The 23,227-nt window shown below is 34.4% G+C and overlaps 1 protein-coding gene across 2 annotated transcripts in view; it reads left to right on the top strand.

Annotated features, from left to right (window-relative positions):
• Nucleotides 1–18,312, top strand: part of PPM1A (protein phosphatase, Mg2+/Mn2+ dependent 1A) — a 36,959-nt gene extending 18,647 nt beyond the window's left edge. Inside the window, exons 2-6 of one of the 2 annotated variants that reach the window (XM_063290457.1) lie at nt 712–1,565; nt 2,886–3,003; nt 9,427–9,535; nt 10,674–10,731; nt 15,359–18,312. In XM_063290457.1, the coding sequence (XP_063146527.1) occupies nt 732–1,565; nt 2,886–3,003; nt 9,427–9,535; nt 10,674–10,731; nt 15,359–15,388 (1,149 nt within the window). In that variant the 5' untranslated portion in view covers nt 712–731 and the 3' untranslated portion in view covers nt 15,389–18,312. Of the gene's footprint in view, nt 1–711; nt 1,566–2,885; nt 3,004–9,426; nt 9,536–10,673; nt 10,732–15,286 lie in introns of both variants that reach the window. The other variant, XM_063290456.1, reaches the window with a different exon arrangement.
• Nucleotides 18,313–23,227: the final 4,915 nt, after the last annotated feature.

Genomic DNA, 23,227 nt, shown 5'->3' with positions numbered 1-23,227 from the left:
CCCTTGGCAGCCCAAACAGTGATTCACACTCCTTGCAATTCCCCCCTCCCATCTTCCTCCTTGACATGCCTTGGCTCATCTGTGCAGATGAACACGATCAGATGATTCAGAAATCATTTGACTGTGGAGTCTGACACAGAATACCAAGGAAGACTGAATTAGATCACTGAGGCTCTTTCAAGTCTGTGCTAATCCTAATATAAATCAGTTAAGTTGATTTTTCTTTCCAGCTGTGAATATTCAGGCATATTAAAGATCCATAAGGTCTACTTGCTATGTGGATACCATATTTGATCTAGTTAAATCTGGATTTGTTTTTTAGTATACGAATAAATATCTGAAAATATTATTGTACAATGCAACAAAGGATTCAAGGACCATTGTTTATATCTGAATAGTTTGAACAGTTGTTTGCTTTATTTATATTAACTGCAGATATTGTGTTAAGAGACACATAAATAAAATATAAACCCTTACCTAGTAACCGTTTAAATATTTGTAAAAATATACAAAGTGTGCCTAAGACAGAAGTCTATAAAGCTAAATAGTTGAGCTCTAGGTTAAAGCTGACATTGTATGAATCAACATACTTGTATAAAACTACAGTTTCATTTTGAGGATCCTTTTCTTTGATCAATATATCCAACCTATGGCTAAATTATTAATTCTCTCTTAATGACAGTTTAACAGCAGATATTTTTGTCTCCATAGATTTGAAAGAACAATACATCATGGGAGCTTTTTTAGACAAGCCAAAGATGGAGAAGCACAATGCCCAAGGGCAGGGCAATGGACTACGTTATGGGTTAAGTAGCATGCAAGGTTGGCGAGTTGAGATGGAAGATGCACATACAGCTGTGATTGGCCTGCCAAATGGACTTGATGGGTGGTCTTTTTTTGCTGTGTATGATGGACATGCTGGATCCCAAGTTGCCAAATACTGCTGTGAGCATTTATTAGATCACATCACAAGCAATCATGATTTTAAAGGATGTGGTGCTTCGCCATCTGTGGAAAGTGTAAAGACTGGAATCAGAACAGGTTTTCTGCAAATTGATGAACAAATGAGGCTACTCTCAGAAAAGAAACATGGTGCAGACAGAAGCGGGTCAACAGCTGTGGGAGTCTTGATTTCTCCCCAGCACACTTATTTTATCAACTGTGGAGACTCTAGAGGTTTACTTTGTAGGAACACAAAGGTTTATTTCTTTACACAGGATCATAAACCAAATAATCCACTGGAGAAGGAACGTATACAGAATGCAGGTGGTTCAGTAATGATTCAGCGTGTGAATGGATCTCTGGCTGTATCTAGAGCACTTGGGGACTTTGATTACAAATGTGTTCATGGTAAAGGCCCCACAGAGCAACTTGTCTCTCCAGAACCTGAAGTGTATGAAATTGAGAGATCAGAAGAAGAGGATCAGTTCATCATATTGGCTTGTGATGGCATCTGGGATGTTATGGGAAATGAAGAGCTGTGTGAATTTGTCAGATCAAGGCTTGAAGTCACTGATGATCTTGAAAGAGTTTGTAATGAGATAGTTGACACCTGCTTGTACAAGGTAGCCAGAAATTCCGAAAGAAATACACTTTTGTTACATTAGGAGTTTTACATGGGGGTAGAGATATATATATGCTTTATAAATTAGTCTTGGAAAGAGTTCCTTTGTAACTCATGTAGAATGTAGAAAAGAACATTTTGCCTGCTAATAATTGGTCTGATTGCTTTTATTCTATGTTACTGATTAAGACTATACAATGTTGATAATGCGTATATATAAAATGCACTTATTTTGCTGCTATATTGCTGAATTTGCATTGTATTTTGTATACTTTTTACAATGTAAAAAAATATGGATAGCTGATTTATAGAGCCAATTTGAACATTTATGTATTTATCTATCTATCTATTTATCTATCTAATTTATCCCTGCCCATTTCCTCCCGTCAGAGGACTCTGGGTGGTTTACAACCATCGATTAAAACCATCACCATAAATACAAAGAGTAAAATACAGTAAAAAATAATATAAATAGAGGTAAAAATAAAGATTACCTTTCATTTTATTTTGTAATATTTTACAGCACTTTTTTTTTAAAGGATAGGGATGCAAAGGTCTTGCCTTTGATAGATCATTAGGATTCTGAACCAGTTCAGTCAATTTACTGTTGTTTTTTTAAATCTAACAGCCTTGGGAAGCTACAGATTTAGGTGGAGGATTGCTGGTAGTTGCAAAGATATTTAACCTCTATGTTTTACTGAATTTCTACCAAATGTTATAGATCTTTCACCATTTGCTTTATTATTTCACAAAAAGTAAAATAGTTATAATTTCTAGGACTTAAAAAAACCCTCATCTACATGATGTAAGACGGAGAGTTTGAGTGGAAATATTAGCTTTATAATTAGAAGAAGCCTGCTTTAAGATCAATTCAGGGAAAAGGATTGATCTAGGCTTAAACTAGGCTTCTTCTAATTATTAAGCCAATTAGAAACAAATCAGTAAATTATCTTAATAACCACCAGGGACTACAAATCAAAGAGAAAGATATATATAACTTCTCCTAACTGTAAGTTAAGTCTAAATGAGTTTTTATGTGCAATCAAATACTGTAGAACAGTGTTCTCTTTAATAGCTTAATCAAACCACCCATTTCTTCCAAGCTGAGTCCCTTAAGTTTTATTTTTTAACAAATTAGTTTATGTTTTAAACTAATGTATGTGGAATCAGAACTCTAGAAGTGTGATATAAGCAGATTGCTTCCCCCTCCCCCAACTTACATATAAAGTTAAAAGTATGAAGATAAAATTGACTGACTTACAAATAGCGTGCTCAAAAATGTTCAAAAATATCTGAAATTTCTTCTTCCTTCCCTTTTCAGGGTAGCCGAGACAACATGAGTGTGATACTGATCTGTTTTCCAAATGCACCAAAGGTATTACCAGATGCAGTGAAGAGAGAGACAGAGCTGGACAAGTTCCTGGAAAGCAGAGTAGAAGGTGGCTCTTTAAGAAAAAAATAAGTAATTTAATTTTAAACAAAACCTGAACAGCCAAGTTCTAAATGTTTGGTTTTTTAATTAAATCTTTAAGTGCCATGGGATATTTATGACACGTATCACTTAAAGGTACCTTTGTTGCCTTTTGGTACGTGTGTAAGTATATCCTATCAAAATATATGTCCTTGACTGTTCTGCTTATTATATAGAAAACACAGATACAACATTTATGTCAGAACCATTATCAGCAATAAATTTAAATTCCAAATAATTTCTAGTTGATGTTGCTGAAGAAGATTTAGCCATCTTAGTAGAATTACGTTTAACAGAATATCCATTAAATATATGTGTCAATATCTGTTACAGCTGTGTAATAATTTCAAGACAGTATAGTCATAGTCTTGTAACTTGATATTTATATAATTTTGTACAATAGAGACCAAAACCTATTTTGGTTTAAATCATGCATTAAAAGGTGCATGCCAGTCTCTTTTATATAGTGCCTTTGAATATGTGCAGTGCAATCCTGTGCTTATATACATGGATGTTAAATATGTTCATAAGCTTTTATTCAGACTACAAGTTGTAAGCAACACTAACATGGACAAATGTGCATTTCTCAAAAAATGAAAACGATTAGTCAGAATTCATCAGACCTTTAAAATAGATGTAATGACGAAATTGTATTATGAATGTAAATTGAAGGTGATTTAATTATACCTTGAGGCCATGGAGTTATGAATATGACTAAGAGGAGATTTTGTCTGCTGTATTAACATTTGAGTTAAACATCTCATGCACCTTTTTATGTTACAAAAGCTAACTCGTGTCAGTCATAAGCCTATCCATTAACGTTTGTCATCCTAAAATTCTCCTTCAGTGAAGGACCAACAAGTCAGTGTGCTGCGATGGCTAGGAGACTAAGATAGAAATCAGGAAGCCTCTGGTTCTAGTCTCATCCTTATCATTACCTCACTAGATGGCTCAGGCAAAACACACTTTCTTGAATTTCTCCCTCCTGTTGTCAAGAGGGGAACATAATACTGACATACCTGACATAACAATTACATCAACTCTTGAAAACACTGTATGCTAGTATTAACCGCCCAGAGTCCCTCCTTGTGGGAGAGATGGGTGGCAATAAATTTGATAAATAAATAAATGTAATATTTAAAGCACATCTGCTTTACACTGGAGGAAATTCAGATAGTGGGTGCTAAAGCTTCATTTTTTCTGTTGATAGAGTGCTTATAAGATATATTACAAACATACTAAGTTAATGTAATTGATAACAGTAATTAAAAAGCATTATATGGTGGCAACCTGGTGAAGCTTCTTTATATCTTATCTGGATAATGGGAGATAAGCAGACACTGGGCAGTTTTCTTTACCTTGAGATAAAAATACATTCAGTGTCTGGGATCTAAGAGTTATACATTGTCTAAACATCCTTCCAGTGAAGACCTAATTCTTTCTAAAAGGTTGCTTCTAAAGTTTAGAGTGTTAAGTACGCACGTACTTAAAACAATAGGACTTACTTATGACTCAGCTAGAGAACTGCGTTTGGGTATGTTTGGATGAACGTTTTTTGTTTGTTTGCTTTGCCCTTCGTCTCTCACAGAATCCCATCAAGTTCTTGTGGAACCCTTGACTTCCATGGAACATAGTTGAAAAACCCTGAGTTAGATCTCTCTCTCTCCCTCCCTCCCTCCCTCCCTCCCTCTCACTCACACACACACACACACACACACACACACACACACACAGACTCTCTCTCTCTTTCTCTCTCACACACACACTGTGATCCAAAGGGCAACATGAGCATTTCACAGTGTTTTGAAGCTTCCGGTTTAGTCTTCCACAAAACATCCAATTACTCTTTGAAATTGTTCTGAGTCAAAAGTAGTTTGGTGGATTTGGAAAGGGGTAACCGTGCCAAAGAAAACTGTTTGTGAATTACAGGCAGTATTTCCTGCTTTTTAACTTCAGGAGTCATTGAAGGGCAATTTAGATTATATTGGAACTGGAAACTGTTAAAATTTCAAATATGCACTGAACTGGTGTATCTGCCCCTCATGGTCTATTAAAGAAATAATTATTCTGGTTAATAGCTATGTTCTCTTTTGCACAATTCTTGGGGAAAAAAAACTGTTTGGTACAAGAAATGATGTAGCTGCTGAATCATCCAGTTATGTGCTTAATATACTATTTCTATTAAGATGCCAGGAGTACAACTTTAAAAGGTGGACATTAAGATTTAAAATTACCATGTTTAACACAAATATATATGCAATACTATAGTGCTCAGATTGAAATAAAATTGAAGCTTTTAAAGTAATTCAAAATAGATGTTTAATAACAGGAAAATGAGCAATAAGATTAGATGTATTTTTTTCAGGATGACCAAACTTTAAAAAAAAGTTAATTTTAGGATTTATATTTGTTTATTTTTTGTGAAAAGGCTGCTTTGTTGGTTGGGTTAGACTGCTATAATATACAGAATATTATGCCTTTATCCTGTGTTCTGGTCAATTTTATATTTACATTGAATACATTTAACTGTAGTTATGTAACAAAGAAAATTTATGCCACTCACACTTCAGTACGAAGTGTGGATCCTTGAAATTATATTTCAGAAACATTCTTCTGATATTACAGTTAGTAGGACTAGCCTAGCAGAATGAAGTCTCTCAAACATAACTGAGATTGCAGTCCTCCAGCTTCTTTTCCCAGTGCAAATTTCATTCAGTTTAGTAGGATTCTCAGATGCAGTACGTCAGGGGTTACACCAGAAAGCCATGTTTTGAAATACATTTGGCAATGCATATAACATTAAGTAATTTTACTATTCAAACATATGTATTTCACTGAAGTTTATTGACTTAAGTATGCTGTAGTACCCATCTTCAGTAAAAAACAAATATTTAGATATATAGATTTCCTCTTACCAAGGAAAAAGAATAAGCAAGATTTCTTGATATCAGAAAGTTCTTGTTCTCTCACATTTATAAAAGTATTTCCCAAACCTTTTAAAACAGCAATGCCCTTTTAGTTATGGTAGTGTGAACTACGCTTCCAAGCTTCATCTGTCCTTCAGTGATCTTCCTGTGCCATATTTGAGAAAGTATTTTAAGTTAATTAAAAGCAGCTACAGGTTACTATAACATGAAGGCCAATAAATTGGTTACGTTTATGCCATAAATTATTTGTGATTTTGCATATATCTCTATTTAGTACAAATGTATTTTAATGGAGAATGTATTTCAAATGTACTACAGCTTTAGGCTATAGAATTGTGTAGTTTAGGTAAATTGAAATCCCTTTATTTTTGTACAAAAGATAACATAGCATTAGAATGGTGTAGCCAATACCAGATGTTCACAATTCACAATAAAAATGTTTTATAAAACAATTTTGGGATCTTTGTTCTTTATTTGGTGTTCAGTAGTAGAAATCTTTGCTTTAAATAGTTGATGAAATACAAATTCTGGCCCTAATATTTCACCTTTAAAATATATTCAGTCTCAAAGAAGTCCAGCATTTGCATCAGGATACTGTCCAGGACAAGAAATTTAATTAGATTCCCCCACCCTACTCAGGTGGCCACCCAACCCATAATGGCCACCCAGGTCTTGGCCATTATGAAATACAATTTTGGACTGGGGAGGATTGTTGTAGAGTTAAACAACTACTTAAACTTCCTAGTGTGTTTTCTATTTGCTGATATATATTAGCCTACAGATGGGGCTAGACTGTTTTTAAAAAGTTACTGTCATACACTCTGGAATTATTTCACCAGTTGTGTTCTTGTTTCAAATTGTTTTTATATAGATCAAAGTTGTAAATAACATATTTCTTGTTTTATTTTGAGTGAAATGTTGATATGTTTGGTAACCACAGAAATTTCCATAAAATCTTAATATACTATTTCTTGGCTAAAGTATGTTGATTTAAAGCCATTCCATTATTACTAATAAAATTCAATTTGATATTATTGATTATCTATAGTTACACACAAAGGCATAAGCACCCCTCCTCTGATTGTATGTTTCTGTGACTTCCTGTGTTAAAAATAACTTTTTTTTTTACAAATTTGAGTGTATAGGTACTACTTATGTACAGATGTTTACAGATTCAAAATAAGTAATAAGAAAAGTGATTATGGCAAGTGCAGAGATTTGGACACACAATTGATTCACTTCTAGATTTCTTTATTGTAAAATTGTTAATAAGGCCCATAAAGGTGCTTGACTCATTAGGACAGTTAGCCAGGTGAAGATAATTCCATTTGACCTTATAACCTCTCAGGACGTGATTGTTCTTTCTACTTTCAGTATTTGAGCATTTGAAAATGAAGATAATTTACTCTTAAAAAATAGAGGAAGGTTATAAAAAAACCCCTCTAAATCAGTGTTTCTCAAACTTGTTTTTGTTAAAATGGCTGGTTAATTCTGAGAGTTGAAGTCCACACATCTTAAAGTTGCCAAGTTTAAGAAACACTGCTCTAAATGCTTCTAGCTAGCCGTTTCAACTGTCAGAAACATTGTTAAGAAACAAGTTGCATGGAACTGTTGAAGTGAAGGCAAGATCTGAAAAACCAAACCAAATCTTCAAAACTGGTAAGATCTACAAAACAGAATCCACAGACCCTGCAAACAACTGCTGAAAAGTGAAACTGTCATTGGAGTAGTTGTCCACAGGTCCACTGAACAGTGTTGCTAATTGATCTGCAGGGGAGAGTTGTCAGGTGAAAACATTTTCTCTGACCACATCACAAAAGTTATAGTCCAAAGTATGCAAAAGATCAGCATGAAATGTTTTTCAGCAAAGTTCTTTGGACTGATGAAACAAAAACACAATTGTTCTGCCACAACCACAGTGATGCATTTGGAGAAAAAAGCATTTTGGGGGGGGGAGAACACCTTGCCAGCCACTGAGCATGGGAATGGCTTTATTATGCTTTTACATCGTGCGGATATACAAGTGGCACAGGAAATACTATGCAAGTGGAAGGAACAATGGGTTCAAGAAAAAAGCAACGTGCTAGAAAAAAATGTCCTACGGTTAGTAAACAAATTGATGCTGAAAAGAGGTTGGATATGTCAGCAAAACAATCCAAAATATACCTCCAAATCCACCATGAAAGTACTTCAGGAAAGAATACTAAAGGCTTTGGCATGGCCTTCACTGTCCCCAGACTTGAATATTATTGAAAATTTGGGGGAGATCTCAAACATGCAGTATGTGCAAGGAGACCTGGGAATTTTGTTGAGTGCTGGCTACAGAAAATGTTTAGAAGTGGTTATTTCTGCCAAAGGTGGTGCAACGAAGTACTGATGGAAAGGGTGTCCAAACTTCTGCACTTGCCACTTACTTTTTTCTTACTTTGTGAATAATTGGACATGAATAGTACATACACATTCATATCTGCAGAAACTTAAATGCACTTATATCACACAGCAAAGTAAAATCTTTGCAACTGAAAATTGCAATCCTTTTGATGGTTTGTATCAATTATTGTCCTTCAGCCAGAATAAATAGAGCTGCCAACAGAACTGCAGGTTTAAGGTTCCCCAAATCCGCTCTCAAGATTCAAGGAAACCTCTAGAACAGATTTGGTGTGTGAGAGGTGAAAATGAATTCTATTGTATATTTTCCTTAACTGGAGAGGTGTGTGTGGGTGTATCCAGTTAAAGAATCTCTAATGGGTAATCTGGGAAACACCATGAGCTAAAATCGTAGAGGACAAGAAATACGCAGTTTCTCGGTTACTGATGAAAAATAGGTTGAAAGTGTTATGGGTCTTAGATACATGTTCAAATACTGTTCAAACTGTATTGAAAGTGTTGTAGTTAAAATCAGTTTCTTGCTTGTTTGTACATTTTATGCAATGAAACTAAGCATTTGTATGCATTTGAGATTTTTATCTACATAAATTTCATTATTTCATAATTCTTTTTTTTCAAGTTGGTATGCATTGAACTGTATTAAATGGTCTTTTTATATTTTAGTTTATTAAAAAAAAGTCTTTAGTTCATAAAACAGTTTCCAATCACTGCTGGAATTTGAATTTCATTGACTAAAGATACTAATTGAGTATAGGTAACGTTCTTCCTTTTCCTCTGGTAATTCTGAACATCATCTCCTTGGTATTCAGGGGCACTAGAGTACTGATATTTTTAGATAATGATCTAATAAATATAAGCTTCCATCTGCTTCTGTATGAAAGATAAGTCAAAGCAGGGATGTTCTGAAAAGATAGAACATCTAACAGTTTCATTTCTGCTCCAATTTGCTAGGATAAAAAAGTCATGAAAAGGCAATACTTTTGAAATCTTAAACTTTCTTTGATTAAACTAAATGTTGCAATGTTTTCCAATTGTAATTGAACTGAATTTACAAAGAAGATACTTCTGATTCCCAGAGATCATAAAGGAGCAGGGCGAAGTAGTACCAGACTTAGTCCACGTCGTGCGTACATTGCAAACAGAGAGCATCCCAAATCTTCCACCAGGGGGTGAACTGGCAAGCAAGTGAGTTTGCACCATATAAATATGCTTTTGAATTTAAATAAGGTATACCTTTCATAAAACCTGTCTTAAGGGCGATAAAGTATTTTCAAAAACAATCAGTCGTCACACTGTCTTATCTCTCTCAAATTTTATTAAAAATGATGAAATGGGAACAAATGCAAAACTAATATAAAGGTGTGCAAAATGTTTCATATTCAAAATGCTCCCTTTTGAGTTTGAAATGAGTATGGAACAACTGTTTTGAGTATGAGCCAGAGAGTTTCAGGTATTTGGGGTGTGTTTCCAGCTTGAAACAATGTATTTCTAACTTGAGGCAGAACTCTTTCAAGGTTGAAGCATCTTCCCAAAGCTCAAAATGATCTGGTCTTTTTACTTGAAATGTGGATTTGAACCTGAAATAGGTTGTGTTGACTTAAAATGGATTGAATTCAAAACATTGTATACTTTCCTGCTCTGTTGCATACTAAGTGCTAAAAATAAAAGGTACCTGTGCCAGCTGAAGAAAGATTGATTTTTAGGGAGGCATCCTAACGTAAATTAAATATTAATGTTTAAGATTGTTAAATTTTAATTTATAAATGGTCTTATTCAAAATAAAATGGATTAATGGCTTTCAAGATTATATTGTCTAGGGAACATTATTTTAAAAGATAAAATACTTTCTGCTTCTTGTGACGTTTACATCAAAACGTGGTATGAAGTTAAAATTTTTCCTACAAGGCAATTAGTAGAACCTTTGGCGTTATATTATCTGACTTGTTTACCAGTTTATTTCTGAGCTCATTTAGTGTGTGGCATGAAGACAATTTATTTCTTCTAGCTTAAGCTAGTTTACTTGGTCCTATTACTGTTTTAGGTTAGCAAATAGCTCCACAGTTTGTTTGTTTGTTTTTTGTTTGTTTCTTAAGGGCATGTTCTTTTATGCTAGTATTATCAAATTTTGGATGCCACCTTGAATTCCTTTGGCTCAAATATGTATAATTTTGGTAATAAACTTGTAGACATTATTAGTAATAATGATCAACTGCATCTTTTACAGTATTTCTATTTAAAAACTGTTTTTAAAATCATGGTTGACTTCTAAGAATTGCTGCTCTTTAAAATTGTATGTGTGCTTTTTTTTCTTTACCTGGTTTAGACGGAGTGTGATTGAAGCTATTTATAACAGACTGAATCCTTACCAGAATGATGAAACTGTGAGTATTGGCACTATCTAGCCAGCTTTTCCTTATTAATCCATTTTACCAAATCTGGTTGAAAGATTACTTGTCAGTCTTTAATTTTAATTCATTAGTATAAATAATATCCAGATTTTATTCTTGATGTGAGTATTTGTTATGAATATAAATAGTTTTTAATTTGAATTCACAGCTATAAATATATTAATAGAAAGCAACACTTTAGTGTATGCGATCACCATATCTTTAGGTGCTGGTTGTGGAATTAGAATCTGTAATATCTTGTTACAGCATTACTCCTAAGTATGTACAGTATATGTGTATTTATACTGCATATATGTACCTCCTGACTGCCCAGAGTTGTTGGGAGTCAGGTGCCCTACAAGCTTAAAAATAAAAATAAGATCCAGGTAATAGTATTTTGGCATGCAAAGTAGTCTCTAGATTAGAGAATCTACATAGTATATCATGAGCATGTGTAAGTAAAAATCATCTTTGGTTACCTTGTAGTATACTGGCAAAATTTTTATTTACTTATTTACTTGCTTACTTTGCAGTGCTTATAGCCTGCCCCAAATCCAGAGGATTCTGATAGCATATAACATCAAGCAAAAACTGATAATAAATAACTAAGTATCAGAACAAAAAAATAACCACAGAGAGTGAAAATAAAGCAAAGAATGTTGCATGAAGCATGAGTACAGTTAAAACTGGTAACCTACCCTATACCTTCTTTATGGAAAAGTATTATCTGAAAGCCTTAATTGACCAAAACCATAATCAGAATTATCTGTGGGTCCACCTGGTGATCACTGTGGCACATGGAAGATTGTGACTTGAAAAATAGGAGGAATAAATGGTAAAGAATGTGAATTTAAAAAATGAACTTTAAGGTCATTTTGTTTATCATAAATAACGAGTTATGTTTCATGTGGGTAATTTTATCCAACATTACTGTTATTGTAATTGTTACAAAGTTCAAACCGTTGTCTGTATAATTATTGTAATTCAGTATTATGAAGTTGAACTCAACATCAAAATTGCTATATAATACTAGGAATTGTTAGGCTGAAAGTATTCATTTTCATAGGGAGTTAGCTTGCAGTGGTGAACTATACATATATACATATGTACCCACATACTCATCGAGTTATTCCCTTTTGGGCAAGGAGCATTATACAAAATGAAACAGGGTGAGAAGCAGTGAGCAAAAGAAATTACAGATAGGAGAAATTAGTCTACCACAACACATTCCCTATATTTCTCCGTACATTTCTATCTTTGCAAATCATCCTTTCTTCCATATGTCTCTTCATATATTACCTTTTGTTTTTAAGTCTCTCACATTGCTCTTTTTAAGAATCTAACTACAGCCAACTGCAAATTTCTTGACTTTGCCCTTGACTTGCTCATTTCCTTCATATGTTTATTTCACAATTTGATCCTCTTCTGCTCTCTCTGCATGATCAAATCGCCTCAATATATTTCTTTTGCATTGGTCACTCAGTTTTAAATTCAGTCCATGTTCTTTCATTATTCTTTACTTGCTTTTGCTTTACCTGCATTAAAATTTTACAGTTTTCCTGATATAGCGAGTTCTCATTTGACAAACAACGTAAATGGCTGTGTACCAGCCACCACCTTTCTGCTTGTCTTTGCATATATTAACATTTCTCCCTCTCCCCATTTTTATCAAACATAAGGTTTAACAAATTCATCTAATTGTTTTTCCCCATTTCGTTTAACATGCAATCATTTACTCCATCTTTACTGTCAAAGACAACTGTCTTCAGTGTTTACCATATAACTTTCAGATCCATACTGCATCTGGTAACCTATCTAACATTTGTTGCAAATGACATGGGTTTCTATCCAAGAAGTTGGCATTGTCTGCATATAAAAAAGAACATTGAAGTCCCACCCAACACATTTGTAAAGTTACTTTATGCTTTCCTTGTACATTTAGCCATAAATACATTAAATAATCAAGAAACAGCACACATCCTTAATTAACCTTACTTATTGTATCTTTTAATTGCTGTTCTTTACATTCATTGCTACTTTGAATGATTTTGGTCTCTGAATATAAATAAATAGATAAATAATCCTTGTCTTTTATGTCCTGTCCAATGTTGAATTATTAGCTAAGCATTCCATTTATTTCCATTACATTCTGTTCTTAACACATGCTACAACCAACCTACAATGTCAAGTTGGGCAAAACATTACATAATTCAACCCTATTAATTTAATTATATACTTTTTCTAAACCAACAAGCAAGCAATAAACTTCCTTTCTCAAATTCAAACATTTCTTGCACATCCCCTGCCCAGTGAAAAGCTGTACTGTGCTACCTGAATGTTGCCAATTGTCACGTCTTCTCCCCTTTGAGTTAGAATTCTGCAAATGTTTTCCTAGCCGTACTTAAGCAAATTTACTTAAAGTTTTTGCATTCACTTTTGTTATCTTTCCCTTTTTTAAAGGAACAATAATGGCAGCCTTATCATCAGGCACAGATGCAATCTTCCTACACACATTAAACAAGTTGCATAATCATTCTATAAGCAGCCCAAACCTATAGTTTAAGCCCTTTCCAGCCAGTTCTAAACTTTTTTTTTAATTTCCATCAAAATATCTATAGTTTCTCTTTTAATTTTAACTGTTCCTTGCTGTCTTCAGCTACATTCTTATCTTTTTGTTTTTGTATATATTGTACAATATCTAGCTCCCCTTAATTTTTGCAGTAATCATTTCTTATACACATTTTTTTCTCATCTGCAGCCTCTTTTACTTCAGTATTTCACCACATATCCTTTTTCATAACTCCACATACTTCTGTGGCACTTTGTAACATCTTTTTACTTTGTCACAAGCAGCTTCCACATTATCTTTCTTATGTGTCTACTTTCCATTCATTCTGTTGGGAAATTAATTAAGGTTCTAATATTTTGTCATCCAGCACTTTTACTTTCTCTTCTTGGCTTACCTTCCACTTTCACGTCTTTGTTTCTTTTTGTCAATGAATCGAGGCATAGGCATCTGCAGGAGAGACGGCGAAGAAGCGAAATGATGAAACGTGACAATATGAACTCTGTCCCTTTTGTACGTGCGTTATGATGTCATGTGCAAATATGTAATTCTGTGAATGCCTCTGCTCCTAAGAACTACTCTTCTCATTGTCAAAAAATAATTTGTCCCAGATTCAGGACTTCTTCTTCCCTCTCAAACTTAGTTTCTTTCCTTTTCCATGTATACACATAAACACATGCATAAACCACATATTTGAAACAAACATCTTTTTTAAACAGATAATCACCTATTGCCATTCTCATTTATTCCTTGGTCAATAAATGGCTAATTTACTTTTTATGTACTCTGTTGTCTCATTCTCATCCATTCCTTCATGTCTGCTAACAGAATAAATTTTTCCTCAGATGGCATTCATTAAGGATGTTACAATTTTTCCAAAAACTCATACTTGTTTCTTACATTACTACCTTTCACTGGAACATAACCTGCAGTGGTTATTATCCTATGTATTCCTATTTTCATGTGCATCCCCCCCACAATCTAGTTTACTCTAGTTCATACTCTCTGATACACTTCTTAGCCCTTTAATTCATAATTAAACCTACACATTTATTTCCATTCGTCAATTTCACACTGTCCACAAAATGAGGTGGCCTTCATTCAGATCTGTTACATTGTTTCCCTTTCTCTTAGCTTCTAACATGGAACATACCTAGTTTTCTTTTTTATTTCATTGTTAATTCATGCACTTTGCCATTTACTCCTTTTACAAACCAAGTTGCGACCTTTCATATGCCACTGTTGTCATGGACTGGGCCCATAGAAATTGCACTATGCCATGGCTTTGGTTGGTTAACTGTTACAAAGGCTACTGCATCAAGGTTTGGGTTTGTGTGCTCCCTCACTGCTAATCTAGCATGCCCCCCCCAATGTAATTAAATGGCTTATGATTTAAGCTATGCTTAATCATGATTTGTTCAAGCAATGCATGATTTAAATTTGGCCTATTTCAGGAAACCAACACAGAACTTATTTTTCCCACCAGTAATGCTCCTTAGGGGAGGAAATGCAATTTTTACAGATTTGCCCTCCAGTCCTCTTCCTTCTCCCTTTGAACCTCTTAGATGCAGAATACCTCTTCATGTTCTTATGTAATCTTGCAGTACTTGAGTGACAATAGGAAAATATCTGTTCTTTTTTAAGTAGGTTAGAAAATAAGGAAAATGATGTGAGCATAGATCATAGTTGGATCTTAAATGTGAATATATATTCCATTAATTTTACCAAAACATTCTTTTCACTGTGCCTATGCTTAATAAAGTTCTAAACTGAAACATCTTTTAGGACCCAATCACTTTTGGGTTAAATGACCAGCTATAATTCACTGACAACAAAAAATTATTTGCTTTGAAGTTAATAATTTAAGGGTGACATTTGTTCTCAACAACTTTCTCTCATATGTCTTGCTAAATATATAATTTGTCCCAGAGTACAGAAAAGAAATCAAAATCCTAAAATTATGGACATATCTACCCTTTTCAGTCTGGATTATCCAGAAATTGCTGTAATTTTGGGCGCTCCAGACTTTAAAGGGTTCCTTCTCTTTTCTTTAAGGACTCTGCATCAACTGATGATATGTGGTAAAATGCTGTCTAAGCTGTGGAATTAGCACCTATTCTCCTAATGGAAAACTCAACCAACAATGATCCTTCTTAGCATCAGCTTCAGACTTGCTTGAAGGGAAGTGATGTTGGTGATAGTGAATACGTCAGAAAGCAGCAGTTCAACCCTTAGCCCAGGAATGGCCTCCCTTTTTTTTTTGTGAAGCAAACTTCTGCAAAGTGATACTGAAACTATAATGCTGTAAATTGGACTCCAAGCAATTTTATGTTGTATGATTTTGTTTTGTAAAGTGCAGTTGTGGTTGTCCAGAATGCTTATTTCATAATGAGCTGTTTTACATCACTTAAGCATAAATGAAAGGCATGGTTTGCTGTTTAATGCAGCAGTAATCTAGCTCTTTCTATTTGTATTTGTGGTTCTGGATCGCTGGGAGTAGCAACCTAGCCAGCAAGAATACTCAGGAGGTGCATGAAAATTTTGTAAAGGAAATTTGATATAAAGGCAGATTATTGTAACTGTAACATGGAAAATAACTGAAATACAGTTCATTTTCCTTCAGACTTTAATTGTTTCTTGAGCTTAAAATCATGGTGGATCTAAAAGTCCCACTGAAATATGTGGAAGATTTCAGCAAAAGAAGAAAAGTTCATCAACTTTACAAGATGGCTATTAAAATAGATCATGGGAGCTAAAATACTTCGATAAATTGCACCTTTTTTAGAGAAAATCTTTACATTCAATTAACTATCAGTTATGTAAGAGATGGTATCTTTCTATATTTAGTAGGAGCATGCACCATGTTATTAGCCTGGTTGGCTGGATTGGCTGCTGTTCCAAGTAAAAAATACTTTTAATTCCATTTTATCAATAAAGCTTGATTTAACAAGAAATTTAACAATAAATGTGTAACTCTTTCTCTTTCCTTTTGTCTTCTGAAATGTTCATAAATAAGATGTCATGTTGATAAATATTTTTATTAAACAATTCCCCATTTATGAAATGGGAAGAACTCTTGATTGTGCCCAAGGCACAAATGGAGTTATTTTTTAGTTAGTGGGCATAATATGCTTTGAGAAACAGAATGATCTTGTTACATGAGTTTTATTTCAAGATTTTAATGTGATAGCATTATATGAGGATATACCTGCTTCTTGTTAATGAAAATTAATTTGTCAGAGCCTGACAATCTTACTTTTATGGTGTGTGTTTTTTATCACCCATTGACTTAACAGTAGGTGTGATTTGAAGTACATAGATTCAGAATATTTAATTGTTGAATTTAATTTGCTTTTTTTTTTTTAAAAAGATGAAAGTAATAAAACTAATTTGACTTGAATTTTCTCCTACTGAAAACACGATAAATTGATTATGTGTTTGCAGAACTACTGTTTTATGCACCTTGTATTTTCTTTTTGTTTTTTTCAGTTGAGGGTATTGTATGATCATTATGTATATTTCTTTAATCTTTCAGTCAACTGATGCCCCTTCAAAGGAAAATCAACTAAATATATAAATAGATAGTAGCAATGTAGCTAGCATTTTTTAAAAGGTGTAAAACATGCCTTTTTATAGGAAGCAATGTACAACTCACATTTCTATATCTCTCTTTCCCTAATTTTCAGATATGCATTTGTTTGTATATAGAGCCTTAAAACTATTGCAGAGTTAGGAAATGTTGAAAAAGTAATGTCTAAGGATTATTATTATTATTATTGTAACCACAAATATTTTATTTCTCTTGTTTGGTTGTTTAATATCACTGTATTCAGTTTCTACCCTTCTGAAGCATGAATGAAGAAAACATAAGCACTATTTGTATTTATAAATTTAGAGCAGCTTTAGGTAAAGAAGCAGTCCCTCACCCTACCTAAAATTAAATGCTTAAAATACAATTTTGTTGAGTTCAGACAATAAAAATGTCAGGTATAACTTTGTATACACCTAATTAAGAGACTATATTTGAAGTACTACTCAATTAAAAAGATTGGATTGGTTTTAGAAACAGAACTCAGATCATTATTTTTGGTGTATATTGAAATATACACATATATAAAGGTGGCAAAATCTCAGACCAGAAACAAGTTTTTAAAATTCTCAAATGGAAATTCAAATTCTCAAATGGAAAGCCGAAAGTAGTGGGTTACCAGAAATTATTACTGTTAGTTTCACTAACCCTTCTAGGTTCCACCCCACTGCTAACCTTGACTGGTCTTGGAGAGCCAGTTTGGTCTAGTGGTTAAGGCAATAGGCTAGAAACCGGGAGACTGAGAGTTCTAGTCCCGCCTTAGGCATGAAAGCCCGCTGGGTGACCTTGGGCCAGTCCCTCTCTCTCAGCCCAGCTCACCTCACAAGGTAGTTGTTCTGGGGAAAGGAGGAGGAGGAAGGAGTATTAGGTATGTTTGCCACCCTGAGTTATTTATAAAAGTAATAAAGGTGGATAAAAATTAATTAATTAATTAAATAGAATAGAATAAAATATCAAATGTAATGACATAGCAGATGTTTAAAATTTGGTACAGGTGTACCATCTTAAACATGAGGACAGTTCTGCTGTTGCTTGCTGTTGCTCTGAAAAGTAAGAGTTGGGGAATAAAGAGGCACAGTGGTTGCAGATTGGTCTACCTATGTTTGGCCCCTTAATGTGCTCAAGGCACTGTGTTACTAGGCTTTCTTAATACATGGCAATTTTATGCATTAATCAAAATGTGATTAAATTCAAATAATGAATTACAAATTATAGTAAGGATGCTTATTCTTGTTTATCAATCTGCAAAAAATAAAACATTTTTTTCATTTTTGCAACTTTTTTAAATGCTGGAAATGTCTGAACACTTCAGGGGCAGTCCTGCCTAGTTTAAAGAATTGTGTGCTATTTATTTCCCTAGCCAGAGGTGAAGGAGTGGATGCCTGTCTGCTGATGAAATAAAATAAAATGATGGTCCCAACTTTTGCCTTTTCTTTATATGCATGTTGTTCTCTATATTTTTCTTAATTTTTGATTGCATTAAATTTCTATTATAGTTTAAATTGAATGGAGACTTGAGAACTACTACATTTAAGGTAATCCTGTATTAAGTAGCCTTAAACATTGATACTCCCTCATTCCTTATGTTGGGGTGTGTGTGTGTGTTTTACATAAATCATCGTTATTAAACTAAGTATGATTTGGTTCCACATTTTGTGGTTTATGAAAACTTTGGTGGCTATTCATATATATATATATCCCCAAGTTTCTCTTTCTCTCAGCATATTCCAGGGAAACAGCCACCATGGAGGCCATGGGTCAATTGCAAAGTTCCCTAGTTTTCCATGACTGCCCTCAAATGAAATAAGGATTGGGGGTGCAGTCTTTTGCTTAACTCAGTATTTCTGGTTATTTCAACAGGTGCCAGCACTCTACTGAGGTGGCCCACTATCCGTAAATGGGGGGGAAAGTGTAATAAATTGAGTGGTTTCTTTTTCAAGCAGAGGTATGGAAAAAAGAAAACTTGTGGTTTGTTATCAGCCTGGTGCATATTCCTGGCAAAAAGCATGCAAGGAAAGCAGATCATATGCCTTGTCATGTCAAGGGATACAGAAGCCATAAGGACAAGAAACACAATAAACTACTATCTCCATAAATCTGGCATCATCTCTCTGACTTGGAATGACATCATATGGTGATTTGAAAACAGCCATGTGGTTCTGCGATCAATTTATGTTAAACAAAGAATCTCCTAGATCCAGAGGGTTTTTTCCATGAATAATTTGTCCTTCAAAGTGATGATAATGTGTTATATAGTATTTGTGTATTAGGTTCAAATATAATATTCATATATTGGAACTTGAGGTGGAACTATGGTGATTGTCCAGATGTTTTTGTAACATTTCATTCAATCTCTACTGTATGAATATTTGCTTTAATATTTTTATCTTGTACTTCCTTGAAGAGCTTTAAGCAGCATATTCATATGTTCTTGATTAATTTTCACAAATAGCCCTGTATGTGGTAGCCTAGGCTAAAAGATAGTGACTAGTCCAAAGATAAATAGGGATTTGAATCTTTCTTTTCCTATTCTTCTACATCACATTGTCTTGTTACTTTGATTTCTCTTGGTTTATATTAGGCCTAAACTTCTGTGGTATATAGGTAGGCTAGTGGAAATGCAGATTGATGTATTATGGTTGTTCCAGAATCCAGTGGATTCTAGGATCAATGTGCATACAAGTCACAGAACCTCTGGCAGCAACCAAAGTACTAGGACTACATAGTATTAACTTTAAAGGGTACTTAAGCGGCCAATATCCTCAAACAGTAAAAAGAAAAAAAATCTTAAATGTGAGGATCTTTGTGGAGTTTATAATAAAGTTGGGGCAACAAGAAAAATTACCTTAAGCCATTTAAAAAAAAGTTTTGCAATTTGGTATAGTATTGTTTTCTGTGTGCTGATCTGTCATGGAAGACACATGTATGTTGCATATAGAAGCTGGCTTGCAGTGTGCTGTAGTCAGTGGGACACTTACAGTAGTTTATCTGGTAGTTTATTCATTCATTAAATTAATTTGGCACCCACTCATGTATGACTCACAATCATGTAAAAAAATAGATTAAAAAGAAGAAACATACACCCAGGCAATAACAATTTAATGGAAGATACATGAGATGGTCTCACCAAATATCCTGACCCATGGGAAGAGCCAGGTCTTTGCTGTTCTGTGAAAAACAGCATTAGGACCATCCTAATCTTGGGTGGTACAGGCTTCCATAGGGCAGGCAGTGCAACAGAGAAGGCATGCTTCCTGGATTCCATCAGATGACATTGCTTAATTGAAAGGACCTGGAACATACCCAACCTCTCTAATCTTAGAGGGAGGGCAGAGATAATTAGAGGCGGTCCCACAAAGAAGCACCACTTCTGCCATGAAGAGCCTTAGAGTTTTAAAATCAAATGGGTTCATTTCTTTATTAGCCAGTTTCAGCCATGGTATGAAATGGTGCATTATATGGAAGATAGGTGACCCCTGAATGATGGGCAAATAGTTAAGGAATGGGGGAAGAATAATCCTTGCAAGGCATAATTCCATGAAGCTTTCGCCCAAAGTGCTTCTAAGAAAATTTGTGGAGGGGTGTTCTGGTAGACAGAACCTTCCTACCCTTGTGCAATAATGCTAGGGGGACCAATGACCCTGTTGTTACTATTCTTAATTTTCAACCTTAATTTAAAAACATACCCACCATTTATAAGAGGATGTACAAGTGAATACTAAGGCATTAGTTTACTCAATTGCTGAGCAAGTAGTAATCTTTATATTTTTTTATTATTCTAGCCAATAAGTATAAAACGGTTGGCATAGCTGACAAGCAGGAGAAACATAATGTTCTAATTAATTTCCTTATTTATTTGAAATATTTCTGTCGTGAGTATTACGGCAAAATGCCCTTCCAAGCAGCTTAGAGTATAAAATACAATGCCATAAAATGATAATGTTAAAACAGTAACTCCAGAAGATAAGTATGATAATAAAACATGAAAACACCTGTAAGTAAATATAAATATTAAGATGTTATAGTATAAAATCTAAAATGCTCTGGAAGAATAGCAAGCTCACTGAGAATTAAAAAGATGTACAGGAAATGGAATTAGGGATTAATTAAATATTGAGCAGTACCCCGCTCAATACTTCAGTTCGATGAGAGACCATGGAAAAACACTATGATTTTTGAGCGAGCTGTGTACCTATTTAATTGTCATGGCAAACTCAATTTATTTATTAGGTTACAAGCAGCCTAAAGATCAAACGTGTTCAGGTAGTTTGTGTTAACAGAATTATTGCTAGTTCTACTCCCAAATCATTTTTTTCAATCCAGTACACAAAATTTGATCTAAAGTGTCTTGTCATATATAATGGGCTGAATACTATATAAAAAAGGCCTATGATTGCCATGAAACCCTAAGCTGCTCCAGGCAGTTTCCTATGTTAAATCTTAAACTACCAACTTTGAGGTCCTCAAAATGCTTGAAGCCATTTCTTTTAGCTGATGCAGAATGACTGCTAGGAAACACATGGGCTACACCAAGAGAATCCCAATTTTGCCTCTGGTTCCGCATGCCAAGTCTAGACTCAAAACTGATTCTCTATTAGACAGGGCACTTAATGAAGGCATTGCTATAACTGGAGGATCAAAGGAAGTGTGGGATTCAATGGAAATTTGTACCTGGATCTCTCATCTTTGTGTAATGGACTGTATGAGACTTAGCTGGCTTCCTGCAGCTCAATCAGTGGCCTGTCTTGAGGGTTAGGTCTTTTAAGCCATGTAAAAGACCTCTCTGTAAAATGGTTTTGTGCCAAATAAAACTTCCAACACTCACAAATAGGCTCAAGACACCAATTTGGCTTGATATTTCAATGAAGCAAAAGTAGGATTTGCTTTCTGAAGATTTTCTACTCAGAACTGAGATTATATTCAACAAAGCATACTACTCAATCTCACATATTAGCAAAATAAATATAACTGTTTTGTCTGTTGCACTGGTTGTTAAACTATTCTTGGATGACTTGAATGTGTTCCATAAGCACCTCCCAAGTGTTTGAACATTAGTGTATCTTTCAAATGTGGATTTTCAGCATTCCCTGCAACTAAGATGAAGTAATGAAATAGGCTGAATCCTATGCTAATTCAAAGACTTTCTTCAACAAATCTCACTCCAGACCAAGGTTTTTCAACCAGGGTTCCATGGAACCCTAGGGTTCCATGAGAGGTCACTAGAGATTCCCTTTGAGATCAAGGTTTATTTAAAAAATTATTTCAAATTTGGGCAACTTCACATTAAAGAGGTAAGTTTTTTTCTTTTTAGTTTAAGAACACTGTTAATGCATATAGATAGGCCTACACAGGAAACGAACATCATAATTTTATAACTTCTGGCCTATATTTGAGCCTGAATATGCAGCGGTTCCCTGAGGCCCAAAAAATATTTCAAGGGTTCCTCCAGGGTCAGAAGGTTGAGAAAGGCTGCTCCAGACACTGATGAAATATGCTGTCATATGCAAGCTCACCATCCCATGAAAATGTAGTATAATCAATATATTAGGTGTAAGTGGAAATAAAATTATTGAAATATGTTTTATTTCAATATTATATTTACTTTTGTCCCTTAATTTGATTCTAGTTGAAAGAATTTAATCATAGATGTTCCTCATTAAATTGATGTTCCATGATCTTGAGAAATATAAGAAACTCTGGTCTATTGTACTTAGACCTTTACATTCCACTGCCCTGTTGTTAATTAATTTTGTATATTCTGCTGGAATAAGATCTAGAGTACTAAAGAAACAATAATTGTCCTGAATATACTGATTAATTAAATTAAGTAGCCCTTTGGTAAAATGGTCCACTTCCTGGTTGAGTAAGAACTGAGTATACAGTAGAGAACTATAGTCACATGTCAAGTCACAGATAGAAAGGGATGTATATTCTTAATAATTAACATTAAGAGAAACAATATGGATCACAACTTAAAAACTAGGGAACAGAGCAGGCGGTAGGAAGAAGTGGGATCACATTTCTGTGCATCTGCCCACAGAGCAGCTACTGAGCATGTTATTTCTAGACCCAATTCATGCCATTTTGGAAATTATCAAAGAGAGATGAAGGAAACAGTAGATAGTTGGAGGGTGAAGAAAAAATTGTAATAGTTTGTCAGTTTAGACAGACCATTCTTTATTTTAAAGGCTGGAAAATCCCATGTTCTAGCTGTGTGCACATGCAAGACAGAAAGTGTAGGTGGGAAGAGCTGAGGCTAAAGTGCCCCAGGGACTCAGCCCTCCAGAAGGCCCTTAAAATCTTTTTTTACCAGGCTTGGGGACCCCAGGGAGAGC

The sequence above is a fragment of the Candoia aspera genome, chromosome 1 (genome assembly GCF_035149785.1).
Source record: "Candoia aspera isolate rCanAsp1 chromosome 1, rCanAsp1.hap2, whole genome shotgun sequence".
In the NCBI taxonomy this organism is placed as follows: domain Eukaryota; kingdom Metazoa; phylum Chordata; class Lepidosauria; order Squamata; family Boidae; genus Candoia; species Candoia aspera.
The sequence above is the reverse complement of the archived record's forward strand: the minus strand, read 5'-3'. Positions and strand labels throughout refer to the sequence as shown.